The 27,901-nt window shown below is 33.3% G+C and overlaps 1 protein-coding gene across 1 annotated transcript in view; it reads right to left on the bottom strand.

Moving 5' to 3' along the window:
* EPS15 (epidermal growth factor receptor pathway substrate 15) overlaps positions 1-27,901 on the bottom strand; it is a 217,478-nt gene that overhangs the window by 173,262 nt on the left and 16,315 nt on the right. Inside the window, exons 2-8 of the mRNA XM_077149693.1 lie at positions 15,020-15,061; positions 11,366-11,455; positions 10,410-10,457; positions 6,662-6,757; positions 4,619-4,684; positions 3,348-3,473; positions 1,589-1,648 (exon numbers count right to left, since the gene is read on the bottom strand). Of these exons, the coding sequence (XP_077005808.1) occupies positions 1,589-1,648; positions 3,348-3,473; positions 4,619-4,684; positions 6,662-6,757; positions 10,410-10,457; positions 11,366-11,455; positions 15,020-15,061 (528 nt within the window). The remainder of the gene's footprint in view (positions 1-1,588; positions 1,649-3,347; positions 3,474-4,618; positions 4,685-6,661; positions 6,758-10,409; positions 10,458-11,365; positions 11,456-15,019; positions 15,062-27,901) is intronic.

Here is a 27,901-nt window from a genome sequence, read left to right as displayed (position 1 = left end):
AAAGGACTTAAGGGCAAAGACACAAACGGACATTTGCACACCAATGTTTATAGCAGCATTATTTACAATTGCAAAGAGATGGAAACAGCCAAAATGTCCATCAACAGAAGAATGGCTAAACAAACTGTGGTATATACATACGATGGAATATTATGCAGCTTTAAGACAGGATAAACTTATGAAGCATGTAATAACATGGATGGACCTAGAGAACATTATGCTGAGTGAGTCCAGCCAAAAACTAAAGGACAAATACTGTATGGTCCCACTGATGTAAACGGACATTCGAGAATAAACTTGGAATATGTCATTGGTAACAGAGTCCAGCAGGAGTTAGAAACAGGGTAAGATAATGGGTAATTGGAGCTGAAGGGATACAGACTGTGCAACAGGACTAGATACAAAAACTCAAAAATGGACAGCACAATAATACCTAAGTGTAAAGTAATCATGTTAAAACACTGAATGAATCTGCATCTGAGCTATAGGTTTTTTTTGTTTTTTTTCTACTATTATTACTTTTATTTCTTTTCTCTATATTAACATTCTATATCTTTTTCTGTTGTGTAGCTAGTTCCTCTAAACTGATGCAAATGTACTAAGAAACGATGATCATACATCTATGTGATGATGTTAAGAATTACTGATTGCATATGTAGAATGGTATGATTTCTAAATGTTGGGTTAATTTCTTTTTTTTCCATTAATTAATAAAAAAAAAGAAAAAAATAAGTAATAGGGGGAACAAATGTTAAAATAACTTTGGTAGATTGAAATGCTAGTGATCAATGAAAGAGAAGGGTTAGGGGTATGGTATGTATGAATTTTTTTTTATTTCTGTTTCTAAATTCATGTAGATGTTCTAAGAACTGATCATGGTGATGAATATACAACTATGTGATAAAAAAAGAATGTTCATATTGTAAAAAAAAAAAAAAAGAATAATGTATATCTATGGCAACCAATTTACAAGTCAAGGAAATGGTTCATTAACAAAAAAAAAGATTAAAAATTTGAACAGATTAATTTCCAAATAAGAAATTTAAAAGAAGGACAAAAGATGCACCACTGTGTATCCATAGCAGAGTTTTCTCTGAAGAGATAATTACAACACTGTGTAATTAAGTATCCAACTGCTAAGAACAAGTGCTCAGGTAAGATGAGTAAACTTTATCTGCCTTCAAAGTAAAATAAAACAAGTCTAATTTATGTTTTCCTTTAGTGAAATGAATGCGATATTTGGGAGGAATATATGAAGCAAAATTAATCCACAGCAGAAGGTACTGAGATGCCTGACCAAGTGTGAATACAAAAAATACCACTCAACATCTCTAAAGTGCATTATCCAAAGTGAATATTCTATGAAACTTAAAGTCAAATAATATGAAGATAGAGAAAACACAAACTTTCTATTACTTATTTGTTTAAAAAATATTTATTTACTGCCCATAGGTCTAAGAGATATTCTCACATCAAAAATCCTATGGAAACAGAGCTTCCTTTTATGATAAACTAAAAGGAAAAGTTTTCACTTGAGCAAACTTTTTTTAAAAGTTGCTTAACATTTTAAAAGCATTAAGTTACTTACAACTGCAAACTCATCTCTGTCAAGCATTCCATCATGGTCAATATCACTCAACTCCCAAACCTTAAGAAGAAAAGCAAATATCGAGAAAGATTAATATCCTTTCATTTCATGTAGATATCAAATATATAAATGTGGAGAAAGAAAACAAACACTATAATGCCTATTCCTCTGAGAAATTTCAAGTATACTGATCATTTTATATCACATATTATATTAACATTATGGTAAAACGCAATAATAAATTTTAATACTAAGTATTTTTCAAATAAATATTCCTTTCTAAATTTTTAAAGAAAATACAATTTTGTTGCTCAAGAAAACAGTTATTTACAAAGTACTTTAAAAACTACAAAGCTTCTTCACTAACATCTTAGTTAATTTCATGAAACAATTCCATTATATCAACCCTATTTTAGACAAGAGGCTATATAACTCATCAGAGATCATGCAACTATTATTAAATAATAGAATCAGTTTTCAGATAACTTCTAAGTCCATTATTGTTTTCTCTTCACTACAGAACCTCTACTTAGCTAAAAGAAATAGCCAAATGAATACTATAGTATCAATCATTTACTAGCTAATGTCAAGGTCTTACAAAGAGTAGATTTGATCCAAATCCAGACTTGATTCTATAGCTTTAGACCAGATACAAAACTACATAAATTCTTGAAAAGAAATACTTAACTCATTCAATAAAATTTTAAGTGGGGCAAGGAAAGAAAGTTATTGGTGAGAGATAAGCAAGTACCTGGTCATTAAATGCCTTGAAAGGAATTTGGACTTTATCCTAAATGCAATGGGAAGCCACTAAATGCTAGTTTTAAGTAAAAAAAAATGACAGAATCTTATTTTTCTTTTAAAAATTCCACACTGACCATACAGTGGAGAAGTAATTAGTGGAAAGCAATACCAAAAAAGGCCCTTTAAATTAATATTCATTATGCACATCATCTACACAACACTGAGCCAGGAGGAGTAACAGTAATAGTAGTATTGATGGTAGTGATCACTATCATCACTATCACTATCATCATCATCATCATCATAGCAGCTAGCATTCATGGTATGCACTAAGCACTATGCTTTACATATATTATCCCATTTAACCTTTATAATTCTATAAATTGGGAATTATCATACCTATTTTAAAGATTAGAAAACCGAGACATGGTTTTCTAAAGATCTGCCCAAGGTGTCACATAGATAGACACCTTGTGGTACAGCCAGCATTTGACCCTATGCAAATGGACTAAGCTGACTCAAGCAAGGGCTACAGGTTTAAAGAAGGTAAGTTTGAAATATGAAAAGGAGTAGAAAGATATCACAAAAGTAGCTGGCAATATGGAAAGCCCAGGTGAGGTTCATGACCATGAGTTTATGACACCATCAATCTTATCAGGATTTTCTCTACTGTCCATATGCAACCACAGAGTATATAGATAAATAATTAGCTTCACGTAAAATTGGAATTTTAACAGATAGGAGAGATAGAAGAATAACAATGGCAAAGGGAGCTAAGGATATGCAGATGAAAAGATCTTGACATAAAAGAATTAAAGCCTTGTAGTAGGGAACAACCAAATTGAGAAATAAATTGGCAATAATTTTATACATTATGTCAGAACACAGAAAATTTTGTACTAACACAATTTCAAAATAAGATCTATATATTTTTAAACAGTGAGCTATAAATGTTCCTGACAGACACAAAATTAAAATACATAGAAATTACATTTCAAATTTAACAATATCTTACTCTTCCAAGGATATCCACAGGTAATTTAGAATTGAGCAATACCGGTTTCACTTTATCACCAGAAAGAAATCCATTCACTGGACTTAAATTATCAAAAATTGCATCATATTTGGCCTTATCTTCAGACTATAATGTAAAAAAAGATCACAAGTTAAATAATGGTGAAAAGGATTTAAATGCAGCTACAAAAATCAAATCCTCAAAGAACAAAAACACATACTTTAAACTATCATTAAAAATTTTTTTACTTCCATCAAAATATTTTATAATTAATAATTTCAAAGAGGCTCTACGAAAGAGTCTGGTGACCTCATTCTTTCAGGAGTTAGAAAACTATTTTTACTTTTCTAATGTTAAGTTAATATCAAAAGATTTCAGAGCTACAAGGGCTTTGAAGGGCATTTAGTCCAACCTTCTCACTTACAAGAACACACAGTGAGTTAGTGACATTCCATGACTTTCTGAGCATGGTATTAAGTACAATTCAAATCTAAACAAATAAATTTTTAAATAAAATCACTGCCTTGGGAATAAATAACTCCCATTTTTCCCAAAGCAAGACCTCTTTCTGTCTATTAACAAAATTTCCGCAAAAAACCTGAAAAGTCATTTGTAGAACATCAAAAACTATTATTCATGATTTTCCCTGTCAAGGCCAAATATCTATAAATACTTTTTAAAACTGGCTATAATAGCCCACAAGCATACACACACATACAAACCAAAATGGTTTTCTGACAAACTGTACATATTTACTAAAGTCCATTCGATCTGCTATATTCTAATACTGTTTTAAAATTACAATTTTTAAAATATATGATAGCTATAATCAAGATGATGCCTTTAATTAATTATAATTAAAATGCCCATTCAGAAAGAGATTTCATAAACAATTTGTTTCAAAGAAACTTAAAGAGGCTCAACCCTAAAGAGAATAGCTTGCTAAATAGAATTTTCAAACAAGAAAAATTCCAACAAGTTTTACTTCTGTTCCTCAAATATTTTAGTTAATACAAGATTATGACATCACCATTTTTACTTTAAAATATAATAGAAATGAGATTAGACCAATACGAAATGCCACAAAATGACTGACACAGCTGAAAGATCCCTCAAAAGATTTCTAGTACCAGTAATCTCCTAATTTGAGCATAGATAGAAATGATTAATGCAGACTGCATTACATCTTGGAATGTAGGAAAAGAGGATATATATATATGGTCAGAAAGCAAAGTAGGGATAAAAAGAGAATAGTTACAAAGTTTACTTACTTTTACAGCCCATGGGAGCTCAGCTCCAGGAGTTCCACTAACTAGTAAAGGACTACTAGTATCATGCTAAAAAAGAAAATATAGTATATTAATAAGCAAAGAAGAAAAAGTGGTCTTCAGGTTTGGATGTATTCATAAGAAATGATTCCTCTTCCCAGTGCACACAGGACACTCGTATTTTACATTAACTATACCTTTATTTAATTACAAATAAAACAAAAACTATTTTCACTGAATTAACAACATAAATAATTATAAAGCACTAAAACATACTTGTATTATAAATGAAATCCTATCACAATTGAGGTCAATATAAGGGTATTTATGGTCCTCAACTGATGACTTCAACCCAACAGAATTATTTAAGGAAATGAGATTGTGAAAACAACTCAATGTGGATATCCCTTAGGATTTTTAAGTGACCACCATTAACATCCATTACCTAATATTATCAGATTATAAGTATTAACACCTATTAACAAAATACCCAAGTCATTATGTTTATCTGAATATATTTGAAAAATCTTTATACTAGTATAGTTAAACAACAAATTCCCAAATTAACCTTCTATGCAGCTCTATGCAGCCTCTCGGTAACTTCCTAAATAAAGAAGTGCAGAAATTTTCAAAACTCAGGTTAAATTCATAACACTAAAACCAGTACTTTGAAAACAATGAGTTTGAAAACAAGCAAAAGAGATATGTCATATCCTATGAAAAAAAGGACTGAAGTGTGGAGGACTGACTCCATCAGATATAAAGATACATTATCAAATATAATAATCAAAAATTAATATGAGACTGTCAGAACAGAAAAATCAGAAAGAAACCAAAATACATATGAGAATTTAGCATGATTGAAATGGCATTTCAAATCAGTAAGGAAAAGATTTATTATTCAATAAACTGCATTAGGTAGGTTAGCAAAGTAGCCATCATGAAAAAGTATAAATTTGAATCCATATTCATATCTTTTATCAGGATTAATATAAATGTGAAAAAGAAACAGAAATTTTAAAAATTAATAATCAATTTAAAATTAATAATCAATTGATTATTAATTGTGGATTAATAATCAATTCACAATTATTACAGGTTTTTATATAGCAACAAATGTTAATGGAAAATGATCACTGTAAGCAAAGACAAATACTAAACTGGAAAAAATATGTGCAACTCATATAGACAAAGAACAAATTTCCTAATATGTCAAGCACCTCTAGAATTCACTAAGAAAAAAACAATTCAAGCAAAATGACAAAAAGCTATAAACAGATATTTCACAGAAAGGCAATGCAAACAGCTCATAAGCACAAGGAAAGTTTGTGCTTATCTCACTCCATGAAACCAAAAGGCAAATAAAAATTACACTTATATACCATTTTCCACCTAACAAATTGACAAGGATCTAAAAGTTTGACAATAGTATATTAGCAAAAGTAGTGCAACCACCATGGAATGGAAGGTAAGTTGATAATTTCAGAGAAAATTACAAATGCATAAACATTGAAGCAGCAATTCCATTTCTGGGAATCTATGGATACTCATATACTCCTATACATGAAAAGGGACATATATACAAGGTTATTATTCATTATAGCATTTTTTAATAATAAAAGATTAGAAACAAGCTAAACACCTATCAATATGAAGTTAAAATAAATTATAGTAAATACAAGCAAGGGAATACTAAGCAGCTATAAAAAAGAATTAGGAAGTTTTTATGTAATAGTATGTAAAAATCTCTAAAACATTTAAATTATTTTAAAAAGGTATAGAATCATGTGTATAATATGCTACAAATAGCGTAAAATGAGGAAATGCATAATTACATTTCTTTTATACACATATAATATCTCTAAAGGGATACACAAGAAATAAGTTAACAGCATTAGCCACTGAGAAATAAAATCAAGTAGCGGGGCAATATGGGTTGGAGGGAGAATTTTATATACATATATATAAAAATTTTAGTTTTCAAACAATGTGGTATCATTCCAAAAAAAAAATTAAATACAATTTAAATTTTAAAGTGTTTCTTACAAATCTTGGTGGAGGAACAGCCTGGTTCAAGCTGCTCAGTGAAACCTCCAATCCATTCTGGGCACATGCCACAAGTCGCAAAGCAACAAAGAATTCCTGAGAAAGAAAAGTATGAATGTTAAAAAACTACTATATAAACACATATACATAAGCACACAAAAAATGTGAAAATATATGATTCAAAATTATTACAGGTTTTTATATAGCAACAAATGTTAATGGTACATTTGCTTAGAAATCACTTGCTCTAAAATTGAGAAAAGACATACATACAAAGATGTTTCTGACATTTTAAACAGCAAAAAACTAATAAAAATATAAATGTGAAAATATCTAAATGAATTGTGACACACAGAGATAGTGGAAATTATACAGAATAAACATGTTTCAAAGAATATCCATTTATATGAGGAAATGTTATAATTTGAGTTGGAAAAAAGAATATGAAAAAAGCATAAAAGGAAATAATACCTAATTGTTATCAAAAGTTATGTGTGGAGTGTGAGATTATTAATTTTGAAAAGGAATCAGTCATTCAAGTTGTACAACCATTGCTATTTCAGAATAGCTACAGAGAATCACTATGCAGCATCTGGAACAATTATATAAATGCTTGACTTTAGTATAAATCTCCTCCAAAGGCCTTTGGGATTTTTGGTATTTGAAGTCCAAAATTAATAAACTAACTAAATCAACCAGGCAATCAACAAATAAATAAATGCAAAGAAGCTGAAGCAAATGGTTTCAGCTGTTTTGAATTAAGCAGAATAGAAATGATAAAAGTTTTTACTCCAGTTATTATTTACAACTTGTTAATACCTATGGGGATTGACTCCCATAAAAGTCATGTTCAAGTCCCAACCCCCGGTCCTGTGAGTGTGACTCCTTTTGTAAATAGGACCTTTGAGGATGTTATTAGTTAAGGTATGCCCAAACTAAATGAAGGTGGGTTTAAATCAAATATGGATGAAGTCCTAATGCAATTGAACACAAAAGGAGAGCAGTCAGAACTTGCAAGTCAAAGGAACTGCAAGAGAAAGGAGAAAATGCTACCATGTGCATTGCCATGTGATGGAAATTACCCACCCTAGGAGGAAGCAAGCCTTGTAGCTTCTAAAGCTATAAGCCAATAAATTCCTGTGGTTAAGCCAACCCATTGCATGGTATTTGTTTCAGCAGCTAATAAACCAAGACCGAATCCTACTACAAAAGTACCAATGCAATCAACCCTTCACAACTTTTCTCAAATCCACTCTTCTCACCAACACCCTTATTACCCAATTCCAAACTCACTCTTATCACTTTGCCTGCTATTGGCTTTATACAACTGCCTTTACTCACAAAGTTCGTGAAAAAATTCTATTTTAAGATCTCCCCTGCTTTCTCATTCACTCCAGAAGCCTCTGTGCAATCTGACTTCAACTCCCAAGAGAAACTTCTGCCTTGTCACAAATAACCTCTTATCTACCAAACAGCTTAAAAAGGAAAAAAAAAAAAAAAAGGTTCATCCTGCTTGTTCTCCTAGCAGCATAAAACACTACCATCATCCCTGAGGCTCTCCTTCACCAATACAGCTTCATAAAGCTCACCTAGTTCCCCACTAACCTGTCCAGTCTCTTCTGTTGGATTCAATGCCTGCCCCCCTCCAATTTTTAAATGTTAGTATATATATATATATATATATATATATATATATCTTTTTTTTTTTTTAACACGGGCAGGCACCGGGAATCGAACCCGGGTTCGCAAGCATTCTTGCCTGCTGAGCCACCATGGCTCGCCCAATGTTAGTATTTTAAGTATTCCAATATTGACTCTCTTTCTCTTTAACTCTATGTGAGATTAAATACTCTTAGGTTATCAGATCCACTTTGGTACAGATGGGCTTTGAAGTGAAAGAGTCCTACATTAAATTCTGGTTCTGGTGGTTCAAGGGTAGTTCAATGGTAGAATTCTCACCTGCCATGAGGGAGATCCGAGTTTGATGCCCAGCCCATGTACTTTCCCCCAAAATTCAACAAATGGTGCTGCAATAACAGGATCGCCACAGGAAAAAGAACAAAATGTGACCCCAACCACACAGCATACAAAAAAAAAAAAAATTCTAATTCTGCATGCGGCTATGGGCAAATTATGTAAAAAATTTTTCCACAAAAGGGGAGCTAGGGGCGGGCCGCGGTGGCTCAGCGGGCAAGAGTGCTTGCCTGCTATGCCGGAGGACCCCGGTTCGATTCCCGGCCCCAGCCCATGTAAGAAACAAACAAACAAACAAAATATAATAAAAAACAAGAAAATGTTTAAAGATGTTTCCCTTTCTTCCTCCCTTCCTTCCTTCCATCCTTCCTTCCTTCTCTCTGTCTTTCCTTCCCTTCCTCCCTCTCTCTTTAAAAAAAAAAAAAAAAAAAAAAAAAAGGGGAGCTAGGGTGGTGAGATGGTGGCTCAGCGGCAAATTTCTCACCTGCCATGCTGGAGGCCCAGGTTCGCTTCCCATGCAAAAAAAAAAAAAAAAAAAAACGGGGGGTCCCTAATACCTACCTTGAAATGTATTATAAACAACAAACTTAAAACTATACTATAGGAGGAAAGTGCCTAGTGCTGTTTTTGGCACATCAGAACTCAGTAAGAATTGGATTCTTTTCTTTTTTCATATGTTAATTGTTAATTCCCAAATCTATGCCTCCATCCAAACATCAAAATTTAACCCCAGAATCATAAGTCCAGCAATCTGGATTTAACGAAGACAACTCAAAGCCAACATCCAAAGCCCAGGAATATCAGGGGAGAATTTATTATACTGTAAGCTTATAAAGGTAGGGACCACATCAGTCATATTGACCCTTTATATTTCCAAAGCCTGACTCATAACAGGTACCCAACAAACATTTACTATTTGAGGGTATACTAAAAATATATACTGCTTGAGGGTATATTACCCTGAGTGCCCGTATGAATTATGTTTCAAATGCATCCAATTGGCCCTTCTGCCCAAGAACTCTAATATGGACTACCATCTAGCCCTGAAATCTTAATTGAGAGACTGTGTAATCTAACCCTCTCATCTAATTTTTCCCATTCCTTTTCCATGTTTGATCTTGCTTTAGCTATCACCGTTGGACAGAATTAGCTTTGAGCAACAGTGCTCAGCAAACATCTCAACACAAAGCAGTTTTGAACTCAATCCTGTGGAACTTTGAAAACCAATCCCATCAAACAGAACTTCAAAGTACACTGATAGTGCCCAACTCCCTGCCACAACCACTTGCATGTATTTTTGGTCTAGATTTATTTCTGACCTGCAAACCATTTGTAATTTATATATCAGAGGTAAGGACATGGATAATAATGTCAGAACATTCAGGTCTGATTAGCCAAGAACTTCATTTCAAATTAACTGGACAATATCATCTTAACACTTAACACTTATTAATAACATCCACTTTTACTTATAAACCCAAACACTTCAGAATTTTAATTAAAAAGAAAATACAAAGACCAAAGTTTCTCTGAAATTCAGACTAAAAACAATAAATCCCAGGAAAATAATATCCTCAAACTAACACTAACCTTTGGGAATTTGTTATTTTCATATTCAGTGATTGGGAATATTTGCCCTTGCAAAACCCTAATGTTGGTAAAAATCAATTCTTAGCCTAAAAACACAAAACAAAACAAAACAAAACTGCTGGCTATTTTCATTTTTGAACCACTCTCATTAAAAAAAATTTTGTAAAAAATCTCTGAATCTTACTTGTTTGTTCAGGATACCTTTGCCATCTGTGTCAGCTAAATCCCAAATCTGCAATGTAAAAAATACATATAAAGCATCAATCTATATTTTAAACAAAAATTATCTTAAAATAGATTAAAAATAGTTTACCACTTCATGCTATTTGGTAATCAGATCTGAAAATCATAGAACTTTCATAGTGGAAAGAAACCTTAAAGATATTTAGTGCACTCCTTCAGAGATACTGAGGACCAATGAGGTAAAGTTACTTCCTTAAGAACATTCAAAGAATCAGGGAAAGAAACAAAGCCCAGGTTCTCACTTTCCATTCAATGCCTTTTTCATTAATCCAGGTTCTAACTCTAAGTCCAATGCTCTTTCTATACACATCAAGAACATATAGTCTTAATTTTAGATCTTTATTAAGATGATATTCTTTCTCATGGGCAAATTGAGATGGCTGGCACTCATTTGTGAATAATTAAATTATTAAGTGAATTTTTTTTAGGACATTGATATACCAATATCATACATAAGGATTCACCAGGAGATCAAGCCAAGGGAGGGGATTTCCACCCCATGTGGTCTTTTCAAAGCCTCCCATCACCCACTCTCCTCACTACATATTAAACACAGCTAAAAGACAGTTGTAATAGAGGAAGTAGGGATAGAGCCAACTCTCTGAGTGGGTGGCAAGGTTCCAGTCAGCAATGTTTCTCTCCAAAATACCCAAATGTACTATTACTTCCTCATTGCATCCTACTTAAAAGTAATTTGTTTCTAAAAATTTGAGAAACATCTTTCTCAAGAAGGTAAATCACTACCCTCCAAATTCTCTCCATCCCATTACTGTAACTGCATCTACGACTCAGTTCTAACATCTAAGTTTGCTGATGGTTATCTTTCTGAATTGGAATACACTTTCAGCTACAGGACTAAATATTCATTATAATCTAGTTATAATAAACAAATACTACCTTTCCAAGTATCAAGTCTGGAAGCCCTGATTTTTTCAGGAAAACAGCAGCATCAGAAGCCAACACCCTTCCAATACTGCCTGTATCAACCTGAAAAGATACAGACAATAAGTTGACAACAAAGCACAAAGGCAAAATTATCACCAATTATCTGCCTTCCATCCCTATGCTTTAGGAACTGGCTTTTTCAAAGAAAGAAGGGGAATCCTTTGACTAGCAAGGGTCCAGGAATATGTAAAGAGGCATATATGTATGGTAACATCTAAACAGCACTGACAATTACAGTGCTTTTTATCATCCCAATGATTAGAAATGAGAAAACTGAAGCTCAGACAAGTAAAGTAAATTAATAGAGTCATAACATTAACACATATCTTCTGATTCCAAAATCCTCTCTAGTTGCCACTTAAATCCCAATAAACTTAAATGGCAATAGGAGAAAAAGAGACATTTCCCACAGAGGTTCTTTAACAAGTAGAAATATATGCAACTTATCTGCTTTTTCAAACATCTGTAAAGTATTAACTTATATTTTCTACTTACTCTTAGAAATCAGCTGTGATTTCATAATAAACTTAAAGAAACATTATTAAAACTGTTAAGTTCCTAAACCATATAAGAGAAACATCATTTTAACTAATGGGGACTTTACTTTAAGACAGAATGAGGTCACCAATAACAGAAAAGCACTTGAAAATTTACATACACCAGAAATAACAAAAATAAAAATAACTTAATTTTTTAAAATGGCATTAGTAAGACAAGACAAAATCAGTCACAGCAAAAAAAAAAAGAAAAAAAGACTTCTGTAAAGATTTCCTAACGTAAAATTCTAGTTGTAAAAATGAAAAGTGATTTTTTTTTAATTATAGAAAAGGTAAAATAAATAGTAATAAGGTATTTCTGAGATAGCTGTTTTTCCAATTTCATTAAAAGATTAAGTTTACTGTTAATTTATATAAAGCATTCCAGTTAGGACAGTTCCAGAAAAGAAGCAAAAAAGGAAACCCTTTCTTCAAACTTCTAAAGCACTGGATAAATCAGGCATTCAGCAAAAAAGAAACAACTACCCAATCCTTCGAATTTGGGGGAAGTACAAAAAGGGCTGGGAAACCTGCCTCTAGAATTCTCCAGAACTCCTTTCTTTTGCCTACTCCCTGACCAGGGTAGAAAAGGAATCCCAACTCTCAGCACAGCCAAAAATATAGAGGTGCTCAGAGGAAACATCAAGCTCCTAAGAAATATTTAGGTACTGTATTTCAATAAAGAATTTTATTCTCTCTCATTCTTTTGGTTACTGCAAAAAATTAAACATTTAATTTATTAAACACAATCATTTTGTCTTTGTCATCTACAATTAGTTTCTGTTGTCCTGTTTAATTGAATTTTCTGTCCTAAGCTATAGGCTAGAATCTGTGTCTTCCAGAAAGAAAGTTTCAGAGCTTCACAGAAAGGACTATACCATATACTCTGACTTATTAACACTTCAAAAACTTATTGAGTTGAAGCTTCTGAGCTGACATCATTAGTGCTGATTGGTAGATTTTGTCAGGATTTTCAGGACTGTGCAGTCCGGAAACAGATGTACTTCATAAAAAAATAACTGCTGACCAGCAGAACAAGAATTGATTACACAAGACTGAATGAACTGTTGAGAAAAATTTAATTACTGCTATTTATTTAGAATATTGTTGGTATTGTTTTTAAATGTTCTATTTGTAATGGATAAATGAAGAAGCCCTTTCTTTTTCTTTTTAGGCTGTTTCTAACCCTCAATTTAGTAGTCTTTATTTTGTAACTCAAAATAAAATAATCTGAAATGGTATCTGATTATCACTGACCCTACAGAATTCAAAAACAAGTATTTCTCCTGAAAGCCCTTACTTTTCAAGGCATTATAGTTATCTGATGGGTATAACTATAACAACAATTTGTTCTCCTTTTTATCAGGATAATTGGGTAAAGCAAGGTACAAAACAAGGCCGTATTTGAAAATTAATCTCTTTTATTCACACAGAACAGGCCACTATCAAGGAACAGACTGACTTTATGTACGGCCAATGCCTACAAAGCCCTCCTAGGAAAACTGGCCTGGTACCTGGTTTATCAAGTCCCAGCACCATAAGTAGCAAGGTCACTCACTAGCAGGCTAGGAACCTCAGTAAATTTGGGAAATCCTAAAATGAAAGAAATTCATTCTAATTTATATGTACTTCAAGGTAAAATATGGTGGGGAGAATTTCTAAGGTTTGAAATGTAACCTTGAAATAAAGGAACATGCAACAAAGGCTTTAAAACAGACAATCTGAGATTACTTATAAAAAATTTCAAGCAAAAATTAATTCTCATGCCTTAGAAGTTGCTCAACAGATTTACAAGTCAAACCCAAGGAGGCCTATAATGGTCAATTAACACTATGTAGGCAGTCAAGTCAAATACATAACAAGACAAACCTTTCCTGTAATCATGATCACAAAGTAAAATGACCATTAGAAAAAAATGGTCCAATACTTAGAAATGGACAAATAAGGCTGTCTAGACCTCAGGAGAATATCTGATCTATGTAATAAAGTTGTTTACAATATATTATAGTCTATCAAGGGTGCAATAGCATTATATCTATAAAAACAATGTATTTACCTTAATCAAAATGTGACAAAGATACACAAAGCAAGCATATGCTGTTGAAAAAATGACACTAACAGATTTGCTCAATGCAGGACTGCCACAAACCTTCAATTTGTAAACAATGCAATATCTGCAAAGCACATAAAGCTAAGTGCAATAAAATGAGGTATGTCTGTAGCTGGATCAAGCTTTTTTATTCATTCTGCCAATCTCTGCCTTTTGCCTGATCCATTTACATTTACTGCAGTAAATTTTGCTTTCTTCTATCATTTTGCTTTGTTTTGTTTTTTTTAACAACTTTTTAAAAACACTCTTTTATTATCTACATTTGAATATATTTGACCTTCTGATGTGAACCATTTTGAATCTCATTTCCTTCTGGGTATGCTTTTCAGGTATTTTCTTAGTGATTACCATGGGACATATTCTCATTTGAATTATTTTATACATCTTACTGCTTCCCTTAGTAATTAGTGAGTAGAATAAAATCTTTAACACCTGTCCATTTTATATTTGTATAATTTATACAAATATAAAATTATACTTCAATAAGCCTGAAAGAATCTTAAAAGTAATTTATATTCAATTTATAAATTAATTTGGGTATTTATATCTGGATGAATATATCTATTGTTATGTCAATTTTTAAACATTTTTTATTGTGAATATATATAAAAAGCAATAAATTTCAAAGTACAATGTAACAAGTAGTTATAGAACAGATTTCAGAGTTTGATATGGATTACAGTTCCACAATTCTAGGTTTTTCCTTCTAGATGCTCTAATGTTATATCAATTTTTAATACAGATATTTAAGATAACTGCTTGATCTTAATTATCTTTCCTTCATTTTTCTGAGAGCTGTTAAAAGCATTAAGTACTCAAAGTAGGAGGCCAAAGCATAAGACGTTAAAAACAAGACTTGTCAAAATTTATCCAGGTGGCTGTTAACTAACATACATACAATCAAGAATTGTCAGTAAATTTTATGTTCAATACAGGAAAATAAAGAAACAAAAATCTTACCTGCCTATAGTATTTTTCATAGACAGGATTCCCACTTGATAACTAAAATAAATAAACAGAAATTATAGGCTATTCAATAGTTTGTATTACCATACTCAGCAATCACTCAACAGATATTTGAGAATCAAAGATAAGTAAGATAAAAGCCTCTGATTCAAAGAAATTTGGTTTTGTTTCTTACGGAGGGGGAGGGTGATGAATAAAGGCAGCACATGTGTAACTGTTTATCAGGTAGATAAGAAATAAAATAAGAATTTTAAAATTATTTTTGACACTGGAAGTCTTTTCCTTGAGCACAAATTTACCCAGAAACCCAACATAAAACATATTAAAGATGTAATGCTTTGGAGTTAAAAGCCAGCTGAGCTAAGATGTACTGATGGTTCAGTGGTAGAATGCTTACCTTCCATCTGGGAGACCTGGGTTCAATTTCTAGACCATGCACCCCCACTTCCCCCCCCCCCAAAAAAAGCCAGCTAACCTACCTAAAGCCCCAAGGACTCATCTTCTACTCAAGTGTCCAAGGCGCCTATGAATACTGCTCAAAAAACACTTCAATAAAATAATCAATTGAATATACAAACTTCTGAGAGAAAAAAAAGAAAATATATTGATGCAGCAGCCCAGGAGTCGAGACTCCAGAGAAAGGGTGGGGTAGCAGCCCACATGACCAGAGCACAGATATTCATTAAAATTCCCCTCCCCTAATCACTTTGGTAGCCAACTCTTGCAGGACTCTGCTGAGATTCCTGGCTGAACTTTGTAAGTGCCACCCCCAACCCCCGCTTTGGCTTTGGGAATTGAAGTGCAGACTTCAATTCCCAACTGGCTGCCATTGGAGAAAATTATTCTCCGGTCCATAAGGTGGTAATTAAAACTCATGGCTAATCTTCTATCTGGCTGTATTCTTTAGTCTAGGGATTATGCTGGGCTGGAACATACGATGTCATCAGATTTTGTTTGCAAAGAGGTAGTACCATTTAATTAACATCACAATTCAAAGAGCTCCTTCATCGGCTATAAACCTCATCTGAAGCCAGCTTAGTACTAACGTTTGAAAGCTCTCAGGGTTTAACCTGTACATAAACGGTTAAGAGTGTTCCAGAACCAGGAAAGAAAGGCAGGAAGGCTTCATGGTGGTTACAGAATAGAAGGAACCTGAAGAACAGGGGTTGGAGGGTGGGTAGGATTCTATACAGAGGCACTAAGGCATGCAGTCAACAGAAAGTTCAGTTACATTTGAAGAGAAAAGCAGGTAGTTCTGAATGGTGAGAGGGCAGGGAGGTAAGAATGCTAAGTTTTGTAGAAGTCAACTTATAAAGGGCCTCATCTGCCATGGTAAAAGAAAATGGAGATGGGAAAAGGGAAAGATCCAAGATTTACCTACTTATTTATATGTAAAGACGGAAAGTAGAGGTTGAATGCAGGGGGCCATGTAGGAAATAACTTCAATGGCTGCAGATGAGAACCTGATCATTGGCAATGGCAGAAAAGAGGAATATGGTTTGAAGAAAAGTTTATTAGATAGTTTTAACAAAATTTGTTAAATGCATGTGTATGTGTGGTGGTGGGAGTGCAGGGTAGTTTCAAATACAAACATGAACATGGAAAAAAACTTCTAGCATCAAATTTGGGTCTACAGTCTCAATGGATATACAAAACAGGATAAAAATAACTAACATTCATTGAGAAAACATTATGCCAAGTGCCTCATAAATACTACCACACTTAATCCTTGTGAACTATATATTATCATCCCAGTTCACAAATGAGGAAACCTATACTCAGAGAAGGTATTTGTCCAAGCTTTTCAATGGCAGCGCCAGGACTTAAAACTCAGGTCTGTCCCACCTCAGGCTCTTTTAAAAGAGAGCCACACTGCTTCCCATAAGCCCTGGTTTTCTTGGTTTACAAATTGTTGCCCCAGCATCCCATCTATTTTACCATTTATCCTGGATTTTCATTTTTTTTAAATGAACTATTATTATGAATCATTTCATTAAAATAAACCAAGGGTATAATGCAGCTCTACCATGCACAACGGTTTTTGGCCAAAGTATTAGTAAGTAGTATGTAAGATGCGAGGGCAATGCTTTAACCACTATAAGGAGATTAAATCTGAAAGTGGACTGATAATAATTCCACCTTTCTTTTCCTGGCTCTTTAAAGATACAACATAACTAACACCTTTCCTTTCAAACAGAGCGCTGAAGACTCACTGAAAAGTATCCTCAATCATAAGTAACTATGGACAGCTTATGGTCTTGCAAGATAAGGAGAAGAGTATTTGATACTGCTATCCCTGCTGGCTATTTGGTAATACCAGCCAGTGCAGTGACATGTGCTATGGCTTACAAGATTTACCAGGCCACTAAACACTTAGACTGTGGGAAATTACAGTTTAGGTACAAATGACATATGAGTAGTAGATAGTCTGAAAACTCTTGGGTGGTTTTGTGGTTCTGTCATTTATAGTATGGTATAAATCCACAACTACATATTTTATTCTTTGGCAATAATTTTGCATTATCCAATAAATTCTTTCATCAGCAATGAGATAAAAAGAAGAAACTGCATATTTAATACAAAATTACTGAATTTCCATTTCTCCAGAAAACTGATTAGCAGACAATTCATATAAAACCTTTGAGGATATTCCTATTTATTATAGGATCTCTAATGACATCACTAATAATGAAGTTAATTGCAACTGTTAAAATTTATAATTTTTTTATATCCATAATTAAAATTCTGAGGATGAAGCTGGAATTGAATTTAAAAAAAACTTCCACATGGCAATATGTGAGCTCTCCTTGCAACCTATCATGCATCATATTTTAAAAGTTAGAACATTTAAAAAACTACTTTGTAAAAAAAATTTTTTTAACAAAAAGTCCTCTAAAATTTGGTTGCATATTATTCAAAATCAAGTGGAAATCTTTAATCAAGGATTAAAGTTCAATGAATAAAACACCAAAAAATTTTCAGCTTTTGAAGCTTTTAGCAAGTATCAATTATTAAAGTTTACCAGACACTGAAACGCATCCCTCAAAAGCAAAGACAGAACTGAACAAACTAAACGACTAAGAACTCAAATGATAAACAAAATTTAATTCTGAAATTCTATAATTACTTCTTAGAATGAATTGTAGGAGGATCTCCATCAAAAGAGCCTTTCTATTTTTAACTGGAAAATTTATATTTTGTACTGGATAAAATTAAATTTATTTTCTGAAATTACAATTTCATAGCAGCTAAATTTGAGTAAACATAAAATAATCTATTTAGAAACAACTTATTTGACAAGATTTGTCTTATAAAAACATTTGTCAAAGAGGGGTACTCTTAATAGAGGCAAAAATATTTGGAGTGAAATAAACTTTTCAATAAGAAAAAAACTAGAATCAAGAATATTCTCCACCTGGCAAATATTTTTGAGCCAAGCAGGTATTATCGCATATGTACAGCGAGTATATTAGCAAGTAGAATTATTATTAGTTACAAAGAAAAATCAATTTTAGAGATGAACAACGACAAATCTTTAAATGCAATTCTGAAAAACATTACAGAAAATTTTATGAAAAAAGTAAAAATGATAAAACAATATTAGAAAAATTACAGTCTTCAGAAAAGTATTAATGATACAATATTAGAAGCAGATATGGCTAACAAACAGATTAAAACATACGATTATTAACAAGAATACTTATCTTGCTTGTGTTTTTTAATATTCATATAATCATTGTGAAGAATTTTTAATTTTGTTTTAAAGTACAGGAAATATTACAGAAAATTTTTACTTCTTAAAAGGTTTTGAACAGAATAATTTATTGACTAATATAATAAAACCACTGACTGTCAAAAAATTTTTCAACAAATTTATAAAATTTGTAATATTTCAGTGCTCTTTTCATTCTCAAAATTTAAATGTTTGAATGTTTTAAATTCTTAAAACTCAAGTTTGAATGACAAATTATATGATCATCCTACTTATAGACAAGAGTATAAATGCTTTAATAGAGTAAGCAAATAAGTTCATTCAATAATGAAGTTAATTTTTTAAAACAATGTAATTGAATTTTAGTACCCAGAAAAAGAATTCATACAACTCATACATAGTTAAGAATCCTGAGCTCCAATCTGTAACTTACTAATCATCACATTATAGACTCGTTTAGTTACTATATAAACACATATGAGAAAACATTAGCTCATGAAAGTGTTCGAGAATACACCCTGTGCTGATTACTAATGAAATAGAAGTGAGAAAGGAAAAAACATTCAAATTGCCATTTCATTCATCAAGCAAGATGATCAAAGAGTGTTATTGATGTGTCTTAGATGTGTATGTATGTGAGGGGAAGGTTGCAGATATGATCAGTGAAAAAAAAAAAAAACACTCGTATTCATAACATACCCAGGAAATGCATAGAGAAAAAAGTTGAAAGCCATAGCTAAAATGGTAACAGTGATCATCTCTGCATACTACTCAGCATTCTCTGAATTTTTTTTTTAAATAAACACGTCTTATTTTTATAATTAGACTAAAACAATAAAGCTATTTTCAATTTGGGGGGAAATATTAAAATCCAAACATTTTATGGGTTTTCAAAATTGCATATGATTTTTTTTTTTTTCCTTTTTGCATGGGCAGGCACCAGGAATCAAACCCGGGTCTCCAGCATGGCAGGCGAGAATATATGAATTTTTAACAACTAAATTAACTTATAAAGGAAATGTTTAAACAGTTGTCAGAACCAAAGTTTGATCTTTTAAATTTTGAATCTTATTATAAGTTAAAAGCTATTATTTACTAGCTGTATCATACTCTAACCAGTTGCCACAAAACTGTCAGAATTCCTTCTAAAGAGTCAATAGCTACTTATTATTAATCTGAACAAAATGTAAAGTGCTTGCAAATAAGAGATGATTGAAAACCAGTATACTTCCTAGAAGCACTAGGGATATGGTGCCGAAAAGGCCTAGATTCAAAGCTCACTCCACTACTTCCTATGTGTATGTTCTTGAGCAACTTATTCCATATCTTGGAAAAACCTGTTTCATCTGAAAAGTGCCAATAATAACTTTTCATGGCTTTTGTGAGGATTAATTAAAATAAAAAATGGGGTAGAAATTGCTAGCTATCCCCTAATAGTCTTTCTCCCCTCCTTTCTTTAGTAATAGTACCCCTAATGTTTACCTAGACATTAGAATGTGAAAGGAAATAACATGTTCAACTCCCAGGTTGTGTACCTATAGGGAAACAGAATGCCTTCTACCAACCCCCGCCCCCACCCCCCAGCCTTTCTTCTAAGCTGGCTAGGATGCAAATATGGTAGCAAACCACGAAGCAGCTGTCTTAGATTGATAGATGAAAAACATGGTTGAGAACAGAGTAACCAGACACAAAGGGGCCTGAGACCCTGACACCATCATGAAACTGCCATAACAGCCACTCAGACTGTCACCTGAAAGAAATAAACCTCTCTAGTTTAAAACATTGCGATTCTGCATGATTCTGGCTTGTTTCAATAACTTAACTAATGCATGAAAGAAAGAAAGAAAAGTAGCTGCTATTTTAATTTTTTTAATTATAATAAACCTTAAGTAAAGTAAATTTGACTAAGAAAAAAGTTATTACAGTAAACCATACTAAGGTGTAGTAGGTTGTATTTAATTCTCACTCACTACCCTCTCTGTAACAGAGTACTAATATCCCTGCCTATTGCCATGTGACTTGTAGTGCCTTTCTGTGGGTGCCCTTTTGGTGACTGGCTATATGACTTACTTTGGCCAGTGAAATGTAAGAAGTTTCAGTTCTAAGAAGCTTTCAGAGCTACTGTGTGTTTCCACAGGCTCTAGCTCTTTTCTCTCTGCCAAGGGAACAGCATGTCACAAATAGGGACTACTTCTTCAAATTGAATCCTGTAATGAAAGACTTGCAGAGCAAAGCTATAGAATCTGGTTCTTAGGCAACCTAAAACGTGAGCAATAAATAAATCTTTGTTATTGTAAACTACTGATATTTTGGGTTGTTTCTTACTGTAGCATACATAATCTAGCTAAAGTTAAAGCATAAGGTAATTTAACACCAAAATATATCAGGTGGCAAAAAAATAAATAAATAAAGGTCCCAGTTATTGGGGAAATTTACAGGTTAATAATAAATGGCAAAAGTTGCTTCATATGGGATTTCTGGTTTCATTTTTTGGGAGGTGATGTTAAGGGAAATGCTGGATTATATAACTTTGACAGGCTAAGATTCTATAATATGCAAAATGAACTGAAACTGCCAATAGGCTTATGATAAATACTTGCAGAACACTATGGAAAATGATAAAATAAAAACACCACCCTAAAACACAGTGCCAATCTTTTTTATTTGGTTAATCACATGGTCAAATTATATTAAAAATAACCAATGAATAAATTAATAAAATAATGGGGGTGGATATGAGTATGATAGCATGAGTATCTCTGGTGATGGAACAGTTCTTCATCTTGGTTGTGGTTGTAGTTACATGAAGCCATACATGTAATAAAACCACATGGAAATATATATGCACATGGCAATCTATTATGCACCAGAAAAGCCATATTTTAATGCCGAACAATCTTATGGAGGCAGCCATTACTTTTAGGGCAGAAACTTTGATTAGATTATTCCCAGAGACGTGGCGTGCCCAATTATGGGTGTGACCTCTGGATTAAATGGAGATGTGACTCTATCCATTTCGGGTGGATCTTGATTAGTTTATTGGGATCCTTTAAAAGAAGAAACATTTTGGAGAGAGCCAAAAATGACAAAAACGGCAAAGCTGACAGAAACTTCAGAGCAGTTCTAACAGGCAGAGAACAGAAATGTCTGGAGATGATCAGAGCCCAGCAAATGTTGTCATGTGGCTTCCCATGAGACGCTAAGCAAGCCAGAACCTGGAGAGAGCTAAAAGAAGCCAAGAGATGAAAGTCAGCCCAGGAGAAGCAAAGTGAGGAACCCCCATAGAAATAGAGGCTGAAAGCAATGGAGCCAGGTGTAAGGGACGAGCAGATGCAAGCCATGTGCCTCCCCAACTGAGAGGTGTTCAGAAAAGTCATCAGCCTTTCTTGAGTGAAGGTAATTTGGACACTTTCACTTCTTTTGAACTGTAAATTTGCAACTTAATAAATTTCCTTTTTAAAAACTGTTCCATTTCTGGTATACTGCATTCTGGCTGCTTTACAAACTAATACATACACACAAACGAGTATCTTAAAACTGGTGAAATGTGAATAAGGTCTGTGGTCAATTTCCTGGTTTTGATAATTATACCATCTTATAACTATATAAGATGTTACCATTAGGGGAAACTGGGTAAAGAGTACATGGGACCTCTTGGTATTACTTTTTATAACTTCCTACAAAAAAGGTTGTGTTGAAGTAGAGAGAATCTAACCATTCAAAATCTTTTTTAGTTTTGCTCTCTATAAAAATTTAAGAAAATGAGTAACAGTCCAGCACACAATTGTGTGGATAATTTATCATATAACTATTTTTGACATATTAAAATGTAAAAATCCAACTATTTAGAATTCAGCATTCTAGACTTCCACTTTGAAGAGAGCTCAGAAATCAGAAAGAGGACTAGTCTCCACATTTTCTCAACGTCTTTCTCACTACCACCATACCTTAATGGTGGAACAGCAACTCGTAAGGCCAAAGCATCACAGGAACAAAACACAAAAAGAGCCTAGGTTTTGTACATGTGTTTACACAATGTGAATAGTTTTCAGTGAAGAAAACTAAAAGCTTTTAATAAGCTTATAATGTCTAAACTCTAAAGAAGACCTGTGTATTTCACAATGCAAAGGAAAACAGGATGAAAATGAATAGTAATCAGAAGATAAGGAAGAAAAAGAGAAAGGAGCAACACTGACAGGGCAATCCAAACTGACAAAAGAAACAGCAATCAGAAGCTGTTTGAAGAGTTAAGAGAAAGTCAGTAATGAAGAAACTTGAGAAAAGAAAACTGAAGCTGGTGTGGAGGGAGTAGGAGGATAGAAAAAAGCAAATCACTTGAGCAGTCCTCACAACGGGGGTTGAGAGGAAGAGAGGCACAAGGAAACAAGCAGCCACCTGAGCATTTTCCTTACAGAATGCACAGTATTAAGCCCTTAGCTCTTCGGAAAACACTGTTATTCACAACTCATTTAAAAATTTAATAAACATGTACTAGATGCCTTCTAGGTACAGCCAATAGGTTTAGGTATCTAGCATTACAAAAATCAGATAGGACTCCTACCCTCAAAAGAACTTATTCATTTTATTCTACTAAGAAAAGTCAAGTAACTAGCTCTTATAGATATAAAAAGTTGTAATGCTTCATTCTGCCAACATTCTAACACATTTGCTCCATAACAAACCATTGTAAATGGCTAATACTGTTAGCAGGTCAAGATCTAAATATATTATAAATACAGTCTTTTAAAGAAAGTTCTTAAAATCTGGATCTAAGAATATATTTGCTCTAGATATTAGCAGAAATTACAGATTAAAGAAACTTTAAATAGAGTAAAAAAAGAATTTCAAAGATGTCACAAGCTAGGTACTACTAAAAATAATGGGTATAAACAGACCATAACAGCACCCAGTAACAGACCAGCTTCTGTTAAATTCAATTCAACCTGATCAAATGTGTAGGTAACAGGGATACAAAGAATAAATGTGATGAGCAGCTTTGGGCTCTCATCAAAAGACTTACTGAGCCTTATATATGCCATTCTAGTCAGCCCAAAAGAAACAGGGATCACTGGAAAGAAACATGATATTTAAGCAAGAATGACTAATATATCAATTTATAAAAATTCATGTAAGTAGCAAAAGAAACCAAAATAACAGCCTCTTGCATTTGCAAAGTCTTTTACCCTTTACAAAGGACATTTATAACTTCATCTCTCATGTCCTCTTTCTTCACTCTAACCCAGATGATCACATCAAATACTGTACCATACTTATGCTGATGACTGCCAAATTGATATCTCCAGTTCAGACCTCATCTCTGAACTCCAAACTCATATATCTATGAGTTGATGGTAAGAGTTAAAACTATTTACTTTACACCTCTAATGTCTCCCAAACATCCAACAGAACTTGTACTTTTTCCTCCAAAAATCTGTTCCTCTCCTACCACTAACCATCAAGGTATAAAAGCCAAAAGCCTAAGAGTCAGCCTTTCTCTCACTCTCCATTTTCAATCCATCAGCAAGACCTATCAACTCTAATTTGAAAGCATATTTTGAACCCAGTCCACATCTTGCCTGGACTACTGCAACCATCTTTATCTCTCCTCTCTATTTTTATCCTTGCTGCTATATTTTATTATTCACACAGATTACACAGTAGCCATTTAAAAATATAAACCATGACATATAATTTCCCTGTTTAAAACCACTCAACAGCTTCTTACTTCAAAAAATTAGATCCAAACTCTTTGCTTTGGTCTCAAGTCCTTGCATGATCCACCCTCTGGATTAATACTAATAGTTTTGATGACTAAAAGGTGTTCTGGACTAGCAGAAGGTAAACAAAGTTAATTACATTTTACATAGAAATGAAGAGTAGCTTACTCAGGGAGAAAAACATAAGCTTTGCACAAGTAAGACACAAAATTTCTCAGTTAATAGGATACAGGAGACCAAAGAATCAGCAATGAAATACTGCTATTTAAAAAGACAAGTTCAGCTGTAAGGTATGAATTTTAATAACACTACGTTTTCAAATCTTACACACACACATGTAAATACTCTTCCACTGCTTCACGGTAATATATTGAGCCTTTTATTGAGTATTTCTTGTATACCAAATACTAATCTAAGCACTTTACACATTAAACCCATTTACTCTTTACAACAATATGATGAGGCATGTCCTATTATTATTTATTTTACAGATGAGGAAAATGAGATTAATAAATTAAGTAATTAACTCAAAGTCACACATCTAGTCAGTGTTGGCACTAAGATCAAATCCAAGAAGACTGATACCAAGACTCTCACTCTTCACCAGTGGGTTTGTTGCCTCTAGCATCAGTGTTATTATTATCTTCAATATTACCTTCCTAGGATTTTTCATATGCATTGCATTATATTCAGGAAAGGTATTACCATATTACCTCAATTCTAAGACACCTTCAGTTGTAAGGATCGCCCTTTATTTAATACTTCTTTCAAAAATAAAGACAAAATGTAAAGGAACACTTTTTATTATTAAACCAGAAGTGCATACAGTTATCCACCTTTCTTCTTCAGGATCGTAATCAACATTAAGTCAAAGCTTTCTTCACATTCATAATCTGAAGATTCATCTCAATCCTTATAGTCATTAGCACAGAAGGAAAGAAACATGCTACTTCCTCTAATTTAGGCCTCACTTCTTAATCTCTTCAGTATAAATGAAAATTGAAACTGCTGCAGTTGTCTCTGGTATTTCCTTTTTTCTGTTTAAACCCAGTTTCATTTTTAAAATTAATTTTGAACATTCAGAACCTGACAATTTTTTGACAATTAACCTCTTTTAGCTTTCAAAATTCTATAATCTACTCCCAGGGACTTTAGCAATTACTACAGCCTACTGTCTAATATGTAACTTGCCCAAGGTGAACCTAAAAAGTTCATCTTACACACCCAACAACTAGATGGAATGTGACCTAATGCCTTTGAAATGATACACAGATATCATGAACTGTTTTATTTCTGAGCATATGCAAAAAAGAGTGATATACACTAGCAATTAGCCAAGCCCAGCCTATTTGAATAGACCATACCCGATTTATACATCTTAGAAGTATCCTGGTAAGTAAAACTTAGAAAATTTCACACCTCTTCTTTGTTAAATTTCTTTTCTGGCAACACAAAAATATCACCTATAATAAACCACCCAGAATTTTACCATGCAACTGAAGTATTAAGGTGACAGAGGTACAAATAACAAACTATGGATTTATAATTAAGAAAAAAATTAATTAACCCACCTTTTTTCTGCCTAGTTCACAGGATTACAATGTGACTTCTCAACACCAAGCTTTATACTTTTATCCTTAAAACCTCAACTCTGCCTGGCCAGAGTTGAAAAATTCATGTATTCAACACTTCAGACGAACAAGCAAAAAAACAGACCTAGAGAAATAGCCACAAACGCACATTGTTTAAACAGTTCATAAACTTTCACATTAAGTGATCTTGAAAACCTCTTATAAATTTAAGTCTTTGAGAGACAAGTGAAAAAAGTACTGTCTTCATATAAATTATGGCCTATATAACCCTTAAAGTCAGTTTCAGGTTTTTTCAACTTTTATCCCCAGCTGTTAGTTAGCACAGTGTCTGAAATGCTTAATTGATGTTGCCGGAATAAATGAAGTCAAGGAATCAAGAGGGTAGCCAAACCAAAAGACACAATGAAAAGATGCTCAACTTCCCTGGCTATTAGGGAAATGCAAATCAAAACCACAATGAGTTATCATCTCACACCCACAAGAATGGCCATTATCAATAAAACAGAAAATGACAAGTGCTGGAGATGATGGAGAGAAAGAGGTACACTTATCCACTGTTGGTGGGGACATAAAATGGTACAACTGCTGTGGAAGGCAGTTTGGTGGTTCCTCATGAAACTAAGTATAGAATTTCCATATGATCCAACAATATCATTGCTAAGTATCTACTCAGAGGACATGAAAGCAAGGACACAAACAGACATCTGCACATCAATGTTTATAGCAGCATTATTTACAATTCCCAAGAGATCGAAATAGCCCAAATGTTCATCAACAGACGAGTAGCTAAATAAGCTGTGGTATATATGTACGAAGGAATATTATGCAGCTATAAGACAAAATAAAATTATGAAGCATGTAACAACATGGATGGACATTGAAGACATTATGCCGAGTGAGATAAGCCAGAAACAAAAGGACAAACACTGTATGGTCTCACTGATATGAACCAATATTAATGAATGAATTTGGAGAATTTGAGCTAAGAACAGAGACCATCAGGAGATAGGAATAGGACAGACATTGGATAATTGAAGCTGAAGGGATACAGATTGTGCAACAGGACTGATTGGAAAAATTCAGAAATTGATAGTACAATACTACCTAACTGCAATATAATAATGTTAGAAAACCGAATGAAGCTAAATGTGAGAATGATAGAGGGAAGAGGACTGGGGGCACAAATGAAATCAGAAGGAAAGATAGATGATAAAGAATGAGATGATATGATCTAGGAATACCTTGAGTGTATAATGATAGTGACTAAATGTAGAAATTAAAAAATGTTTTTGCATGAAGAAGAACAAAGGAATGTCAATATTGCAGGGTGTTGAAAATAGATGGTAATTCACATTTTAAACTTCAACTTATGTGTAAGACTAAAGCAAAAAAAGTTTATTTGGTACAAAATTTATATTTGGACTAGTGCATTTCCTAATATAACTTATGTGGACAGTTTAATTGAACAACATAAGTACATGGAACCTTGTGTAGGGCATGAGATTTTGTACAGTGAATTTGAACAGTGAATAAAAAAGTATTTGCAAAATCCCCTTGGGGGAATGGTGAGAAAGGGGGAAAACTCAACTTCCCCATGTGGAGAATTCCTGATAGTCTCACAAGCAGTGGGGACAACCAAAGCAATAGGCTGAGCCCTTAATCTTGGGGTTTGTTCATATGAAACTTATCCCCACAAAAGACAGGCTAAGCCTACTTAAAATCAGGCCTAAGAGTCACTCCCAGAGAATCTCTTTTGTTGCTCAGACGTGGCCTCTCTCTCTCAGCCAACACAACAAGCAAACTAACTGTCCTTCCCCTCTCTAAGCTGGCCACGACTCCCAGGGGTATAAACCTT

This window comes from Tamandua tetradactyla, chromosome 2 (genome assembly GCF_023851605.1).
Source record: "Tamandua tetradactyla isolate mTamTet1 chromosome 2, mTamTet1.pri, whole genome shotgun sequence".
Lineage (NCBI taxonomy): Eukaryota > Metazoa > Chordata > Mammalia > Pilosa > Myrmecophagidae > Tamandua > Tamandua tetradactyla.
The sequence above is the reverse complement of the archived record's forward strand: the minus strand, read 5'-3'. Positions and strand labels throughout refer to the sequence as shown.